Source organism: Mus caroli, chromosome 2, assembly GCF_900094665.2.
Source record: "Mus caroli chromosome 2, CAROLI_EIJ_v1.1, whole genome shotgun sequence".
Classification (NCBI taxonomy): Eukaryota; Metazoa; Chordata; class Mammalia; order Rodentia; family Muridae; genus Mus; species Mus caroli.
In genome coordinates, this window is record NC_034571.1 from 143829263 (window position 1) to 143837759 (window position 8497).

The 8497-nt window shown below is 50.0% G+C and overlaps 1 protein-coding gene across 1 annotated transcript in view; it reads left to right on the forward strand.

The window, feature by feature from the left end:
* Positions 1-7595, forward strand: part of Angpt4 (angiopoietin 4) — a 33047-nt gene extending 25452 nt beyond the window's left edge. Inside the window, exons 7-9 of the mRNA XM_021156720.1 lie at positions 1224-1390; positions 5679-5809; positions 6766-7595. Coding sequence (XP_021012379.1) covers positions 1224-1390; positions 5679-5809; positions 6766-6926 — 459 coding nt within the window. The 3' untranslated portion in view covers positions 6927-7595. The remainder of the gene's footprint in view (positions 1-1223; positions 1391-5678; positions 5810-6765) is intronic.
* Positions 7596-8497: the final 902 nt, after the last annotated feature.

Consider the following 8497-nt stretch of genomic DNA (forward strand, 5'->3'; position numbering starts at 1 on the left):
TGGCCTCGAACTCAGAAATCTGCCTGCCTCTGCCTTCCGAGTGCTGGGATTAAAGGCGCCCGGCTTAAGACCGATTCTTGAAAGTGGGTCTGCTCCAAAGAACACACGGATGGCAAGGAGTGCCCAGCTGCCTTCCAGTGTTGTTTTCTGTTAAAATTTGAACTCAGGGATTGTGGCAAGCTGACTTAAAAGCCCTTAAAGCTTTCAAAGTAAGAGAAATAGAAAGAGATTCACAAGAAATCAGTGTCCATCAGCTGTCCACTAGATAAGAACTTCACAGTGGCTAGCATTAAGCAGCCAGATCAAGTGGACACTGTGTGCCCCTGTCCTTGGTCCTGAGAGCTTGCTCTGCCAAAGGGCATTGTTTTCTTGCCACCTTGGAGCTTGGGTTACGAAGACACTGTGAGGACTGGTAGCCTTACATCTCTCCATTGCTGAAACTGTTTGGCCTCCGTCCCGCCTCTGGGAAACTGTTCTCTGCCTCTCCTGCCTGGCAGCTGGCTCAGCCGTTTCCTTCCTGCTGGGGCTTAACATGCATGTAGCTGAGCACACAACTATAAAGCAAAGAGCTCCATGAATCTCCCCACAGGCTCCTCTATGTGACTGCCATTCACAGCTCAATACCCAGCTTTCCAGGAGCTGGGAGGTCCCCTTGTGCCCCATCTTCCTAGGTGTGTCCCCAAAGGCAGTGGCTATTTCTTTTTATTTTATTATCTGTGTGAGTTTATCCATGCAGTGTGTGTATGCACACATATGTTCATGCTTGCATTCATGATGGGAGGCCAGTGGAGGGCGTTGTGTCCTGCTCTATCTTTCTTCGCCTTACTCCCTTGAGTCGAGCCAGGTAGGTGGCTAGCAAGCCCCAGTGAGTCTCCTCTCATGGGTTTTGGGGATTCTGACTCCGCCCTCATTCCTGCACAGCAATTGCTGTTCCCCACTGAGCTATTCCAATTTCTATCACCACAAATGAGTTTTTGAGTGTTTCTGACTTTAGAGGAATGTAATTTCAGTTATTTTTAGTGGGCTTAAAATTCACAAACACCTTCTCTTTGTTCTCTAGAGGGGAGCTCCTGTCCCAGGCCTGTGCACACTGTTCTTATAAACTTGTTCATTAGCACTGACCTTGGCTAAGTGGCCATGGAGCCTTGGCTGGCCCAGCTCCTCAGCCACAGACACCGCCTCCCTCTTCAGCACACAGCCACCCTTTCCTCTCCTCCCCACAGGGTTTTGGTAATGTGGCCAGAGAGCACTGGCTGGGCAATGAGGCTGTGCACCGCCTCACCAGCAGAACGGCCTACTTGCTACGCGTGGAACTGCATGACTGGGAAGGCCGCCAGACCTCCATCCAGTATGAGAACTTCCAGCTGGGCAGCGAGAGGCAGCGGTACAGGTGGGCTTGGGGCCCAGGCTTGTGGGCGGTTTGGGATCCCAAGGCAAGTGGCTGCAGAGTCTGCACCAAGGGTCATTCTCTGGGCGTCTCCTGCTTCCACCATCTGGCCCCCATTTGGGTGCACGTCACAGGATCTGGAAGTGGCCACCTAGCACTCAGCACATTTTGGACACTGGGTGGGGTAGAAAGACTGTCACTGATGCCACAGTGACCAGAGCAAGAAGGGCTCCTCCAAGGTTAACCACCCCATTTACAGACAGCAGGAGGGAGGTTGGCTTCTCGGTTTGCCCGGTGCCCTGTGGTGAGATGCAAAAGTCCCCACACTGGGAGAAAGGAGAACTGTTCTCCACACTGCTATTTGCAGCCCTGAATGAAATTTGGGCACATCAAGATTGACTTTCACTGTGCTCTTCAGCAGTATTGGGCATAAGGCTACAGTCAAGTCATCGAGGGTTTCCACCCTTCCTCTGTCTGATTTGTGGTGTGTGTTTAGGAAAAGAAGCACGCGTTTCCCAGGTACCTACCGTGTCCTAAACACTGCTTAATCCTCTCCTTAATCATGGGCGGCCAACATTACTATATATGCTTTAGCGATAAGGAACCTGAGGCACTGAGTCCTTTGTCTAAGGTGACAAGTTAGATGGGTCCTGGATTGGAACTCGGTTCTCTCTCTATCTCCACTCTGAGATGTCACCTCTTTGAGACACTCGCTCATCTTCAGATTAGCTTTGAACCAGGTCAGGATGAGCTCATGAGCTCGCCCACAGTGCAGAACATACGCTCCCTGACATCCTGACACCTGGCCCCTCTACAGCTGCAGACACCTTCCAGAAAGCTGAGGAGACTCTGACTTCCTCTAAGGGAACCTCTAAATGTCTGCTGCCTCGTAAATTTACTTCTATGGACTTCCCTGGCTTTTCCCCCAATGCCTCCCATTTCTTATTAACTGTCCCCACTTCCTCCAGCAGAGTGGGCCTGCCATCCTCCCTCGTGAGACCCACCCTGATGATGGAGATGCAGGGGACAGAGCTGGAGGGAACATCCCTAGGGCTGAGCTGTGCAAGGCTGAGTGGGAGCCCCAAGCACACCCTCAATCCAGTTCAGAGAGTGCAGGATTCCATCCAAAGCATCTTCAGGGTGCCAGGCAGGTAAACAGTGTTGCAATTGCTATCACTGTTGCAACCCCCATGTGGCACTGGCCCTTTCTGTGAGAGCCAGAGTCTGGCATCATAAATCCAATAACCTATGCTAAGGCACCTAGCATACAGTGATTGCTGGGTGAATGTTGGAGATCTTTAAATGCTAGATTCGAAGGCAGAACTATACCACCCTAACATTTTTCTAACAGTGTCTACAAGTATTGTGTTCACCATGCAAAGTTATGCTCAGTTTCCAGCCCTTCCTATACTCTTGCATGCAAACTGAGTGTACACCTCTGGCTTTGTCTCTGAACTATGGAGAGCTCCCTGCTACCAGCTCTGCGGACCCTCAAAGAGCAGCAAGTACTTAATTGGCTGCAGAGCCTTGATGACGGCATATTGAAACTTGCCCTGTGCCAGGCATGTTATGGTCACTAGAGAAAGACTCTGCCTAAAACTGTGTTCTCAAAGCTGCTCATACACTAGCTTGGTAGTAGTTGAGCGTGGGTCAGACATGTTCATAGGCAACCCACTTACCCCATAGGCAGTAGCTTCCAGGGGCAATATTCAGGGGTCCAGAAATCCTGGACAATCAAAGAGTACTCCTGGGAGGGGCAAGGCTTGGGGCAAACGAGTCTTTTTTGGAGGATAATCCCAGAAAATGAGGTGTTCTCAAAAATAACAGAGCAGGGCAGGAGAAATAATTCAGTCAATAAAGCCCATGCCTTTGGAGCGTAAGGACACAAGTTTAATCCCAGAACCGGAGCTTTTGAAGTCAGGCATGGTGGCATGTGCTTGTGTCCACCGTGATGGAGAAGTGAAGATGAGGCTCACTGGAGCTCAGTGGGATAATAAAATACTCGGTCTCAAAAAATACCTGAGGAAGGACACTAGAGATTGTTCTCTGGCCTCCATATGTACACAAACATATATGTACACTGGTACACACACACAAACATTCTACACACACACACACACACATACACACACACACACACAAACACACACATTATAAAAATGTCAGAGTTTGCATCCACCTGGATCATATATTCCCCAAACCCAAATGTTCATTCACTATGGCTCCTGGGACCATACCGTGTCCAATTATATAGGAAAGGCTTGGAGGGCTAGCTTGGGGTGGGGTGGGATGGGGGCTAGAAACCACTGGAAGCCCTGGAAACTGCAAAGGAGGAGCAGGGGAGAAGGATGACAGCTTGCCCTGGGCCCTATCTCCAGGTCAGTGGCTAAGTGGGAAGATCCACAGAGAAGCCAGAGGCAGGGATGAGGGGACTAGCAGTGGCAGACAGGAGGCGCCCTTGTTTGTTAGATGCAGTATCAGGAACTGAGCAGAGATGGGACACTCTCTTCATACTCTCTCATGGGGATTCACAAGAGATTCAAGTCCCTGGGTTTCCTAAGGCACATGAGATCAATAGGAGGTTTCCTGGCCCCTGAGGTAGAGGTCCCCAGAGAATCAGACTCCTGTTCCGGTTCCCAGAGAGGAGACGAACATTACTGGGTCTTTAATGGCCAGAGGAAGAAGCCAGAGCCTATAAGTGGGTGGGCAACCTGTGAGTCCCAAAGCCAGAACCCCTAGCTGGTCACAACTGTACTTGACACTGGTCCCCAGGGTTAGGAGAGCATGCTTAAGGGTACATTTATGTCTTCATGGCTGGTCATGAACACCATTCCTTACTATAGACAGATAGAGCCTGAGGGTGACAGGCATGGACTGAGCCAGTCATATAGAGACCTTGTGCCTGCAGGACTAGCTCCCAGGTCCTGCCTGGCTGTCCCTGACATCTGCTTCCCTCTATGTAGTAGTATATAAGCATATATACAAACATATATACTGCATATATATGCTTATGTACTATATATGCTATATATTTACATATTTATATATAAAATATATAATTATATATAGTATATGTACTATCATTGTATTATATAGTATATTGTATATATAGCATATATACATACCCCTTATAGTAATATATAAAAATACATATTCTTAAATATATTAGTATATATAATATATATAGTATATTTTATTATATAGTATACTATATATATTGTATATATACTATATATATATATACTGCACATATATATACTTATACTATATAATATATATTGCATATAAGTATATATAATATAGAAGCCTCTTAGTGACCTGAGCCAGCTCCTGCCTCAGCGGCTCAGGCAAGCTTTCCCTATGTTTTTCAACCTGTGCCAAGAACTGAATGCCGGGTCCTGAATGTGCAGGGCTCTCACCAAACCCGCCTACCCCTCAGCACACTCACTGAATGGTGTCACTAAATCATATGGTGAACAAAGTCACAGTCTCTTGTCACCTATGAATAAGTGAAGATGAGTCTCAGTGGAGTGAAGATGCCTTCCCAGTGCCAGGCAATGACACACTGGCCATGTTGGGGTTTGAATCCAGGCACTCTGACCTACCCTAACCCCACAGTCATGATCACCCTGGAGGCTTGGACCTAGTCACAGAGTTTGGTAAGGAAATAGAGACCCTCTGTCCCCTTGCAGGAGGGGGGGTCCCTGAGGATTGATCCATGAGGGCTGGACTGGCTAGGAGGGCTTTATGGAAGAAGTGTGGAATAGACCAGCTGTAATGTTGAAGTGGCAGGGCTGGCAGGCAAAGAGCATGTAACCCAGCCTGTACCAGCTGCTCCAGACTGAAAGCTGGCCCTGCTGGTGACTGAGTCTGAGAGCCTGAGCAGGTTCCTGTGGCTCTTGGCATCCCCCTTTTCTTGCATAGGAAAAGGTATCATGAGGTTTAAATGAAAATGAGTTACCCTTCTCAAGACACTGTAACAATGCCTGGCCCAGGGCAGATGCTTGAAAGACTTCTACCTGCTTTCCTCACTCTGTGACTTCCACACACAGCTCTCTAGGACCCAAATCCAACCAGTATAAAAGTCCCAGGAGCGGTGAGCAGCGGTGAGCGCTGTGATCCCAGGGTGGCAAGTAAGGAGAGCCACCATCAAGGACAATGACCTGGTCAGATCAGGGTACATTTCTCATGCAAAAACAACAGGTTGGAAACTTTTCCAGAGCAGAACCCGTGGAGGAGCCCCAGCCTGACTCTGTGCCCCTTTCTTACCCCACCTCACCACTGCCTCCAGCCTCTCTGTGAATGACAGCAGCAGTTCAGCAGGGCGCAAGAACAGCCTGGCTCCTCAGGGCACCAAGTTCAGCACCAAAGACATGGACAATGATAATTGCATGTGCAAATGTGCTCAGATGCTGTCTGGAGGTGAGTTTATCATGATGAAACCTGTTGGTGGGTGTGTCCAGATGATATCTGGAGGTGGATGTGCTCTGATGATGTCTGGAGGTGAGTGTATCTGACGATACCTGCTGGTGGGTGTGTCCAGATGATGTTTGGAGGTGGGTGTGTCCAAATATTGTCTGGAGATGGGTGCTCCTGGTGAGACTCTAGCCAAACCTCCCTCTTTCTAGTCACTGGAGTTCCCATTGGGTTGTACTGGGAGATGGCAAGGATAGCTCCAGGAAGGCACGATGTTCCCATCCATCCCACCCTCTTGTCTGAGGATTCTCCTACTCCCCAGGCCAGGAAGAAACATCATGAGAGAGACCAGAAGCAGGGAAGGCAACTCCCTTGCCCACCTCCCTGTCAGGTGATACTCCTGGCAGGGAAAAGACCAGAGGCTGAAGATGGAATGGGAGCAGCACTGGTAAATGAGACCCAAGTCCCAGATACAGGGACCAGAAGAGGCAGTGACACAAGGTGGCAGAGGCAGAGAGGTGCAGGTGACAGCAGACAGCAAGGAGAGGACTAAAGTCCAATAGGTGGACTGGAAATGTGCAGAGCACACTGGAGACAGAGCCCCAGGGGAAGATAGGACAACAGAGAGACATGACACAGACAGAGGACATGCAGAGGGACATCCACAAACACAGAGACCACTAGAGTGAACAGGAGGACATGGCAGAGCCTGGTAGGAGATCATCAAAGGAAAAGGAAGAAGAGAGGGGTGTCAGAGGCACAGCAGGAAGTCACAAAGGGGCCTGAGGTGTGACTGTAACCTCTGCTACCCTCCAAGGCCCTGGCTTCACCTCTGCCCATACCCAGCCCACCACCTTCAGCAAACTGGCATCCCAAAATGACAGTCCACGAGCCTTATCCTCCCTGAATCTCGGCCACCAATCTCACCTCCTCCAAACTCTCTGTCCTCCCTCTTCCACTAGGGTGGTGGTTTGATGCCTGTGGCCTCTCCAACCTCAATGGCATCTACTATTCAGTTCATCAGCACTTGCACAAGATCAATGGCATCCGCTGGCACTACTTCCGAGGCCCCAGCTACTCACTGCACGGCACACGCATGATGCTGAGGCCAATGGGTGCCTGACACACAGCCCTGCAGAGACTGATGCCGTAGGAAGATTCTCAACCCAGGTGACTCTGTGTGCGCTGGGCCCTGCCCAGAAATCAGTGCCCAGGGCTCATCTTGACATTCTGGAACATCGGAGCCAGCTTACCCTGCCCCTGAATTACAAGAGTCGCCTGCCTCCCTGTGCCCCTCTAGTGTGAAATGCTGGGTGCTTGAGGCACCTGCCTCTGTGGGACCCATACTCTTTCCCCTCCTGCTGCATGCATGCAGGGACTCCCTGCCATGACCTGAGGCAGATTGAACTTGACCCCCTCAGAGGGTGGGGTTGCAGCAGGTGGGAAAATCTTGCAGCCTGGGGTGCCCTCCTCCAGGTGAGAACGAGAGTCTCTCCCTCTTCTCTAATTCCAAGTTTCTCTAGGCTTGAGATGTCCGCAGACTTTCTTTCCAAGGCTGGTGAACACTGTTCCCACTCCCAGTCCCCAGTGCTAGCCACCATTCCCCAAGCCCCGTGGCTCTTGGACTTCAATGACTGAGTCAGACCTGGTCTCTCAGAGGCTTCTAGAAATAGGCGCCAGAGTGCCCTAGTGTTTTCCATAGGTAATAACTAAGGATCCTCTCTAAAGTACTTTGGATAAAGTGAGAGAGAAACAGCAGGTTAAATAAAGAGAATAGACTTTCCTAACTGCAGGACTTGTCAGCATCTTTCATATGTTTCCAAGCCTAACAGTCACCCATGAAGAAGTTAGGGGAAGCAGCTTTCTCAAAGTTATTTCCTTGAAAATGAGGACTAGGCCTGGCAGTGGTGGCGCACATCTTTAATCCCAGCATCCAAAGCCAAGTTACACGATCATATCCAGCCAAGGTAGGGCCGCTCGGACCAAACAAGTCTTGTTTGCCAGAAGCAAGGAAGCAGGAGGAATTCCACTTCCTCTTCTCTGTCTCTTACCGCTGTCCCTGTCGCAACCTCCCTGCTCCCCAGTTTTTGCCTCGGGTAGCAGTTTAGCCCCAGATTGCCTCAGATAATCAAGGACCTGAGGTGTCCTGCCCAGAGGCCCCAGGAACGATTCTGAAGAGCCTTGGTTCTCTCTGGGAGTCAATGTCGCATGAAGCACCTGCTAACCTCTGACAGCCCTGAGGACAGCAATGCCAACCCACCACAGCTGCTGGAGGAGTCTGGCAGGAACAGGGATGGCTTGGAGAGCAGGCTGCATCTCCTGGAGGCTGCAGTCCCTGCAAACAGGATCGGGAATGTTTGCAGCTGAAATTCCTACCCCAAATCTTTGATCCTTCTTCTTGCCTCCACCATCCAAATGATAGGTGTCCTATCATTTCTGTGGTGAAGAAAGAAAAAGGTTCATCCAGGTGCACAGCCATTCACTCCAGCTCACCTTCTTCCTTCAGCTCTCTGGAGACATGTGTCCACCTACCATAAAAAAACTAAAGTGCTGTCCTTGCTGCCCATCACAAGGCTAACGGAACTTTCTGGAAGGATCTCCAAACCAGGCTGTTCTCATTGGTGCCTGGTGGGTCCCAGTGGAGGTAGCCAGACAGCACACACTGTTCCTGAGAGCACTGCATGAGGCCAGTAA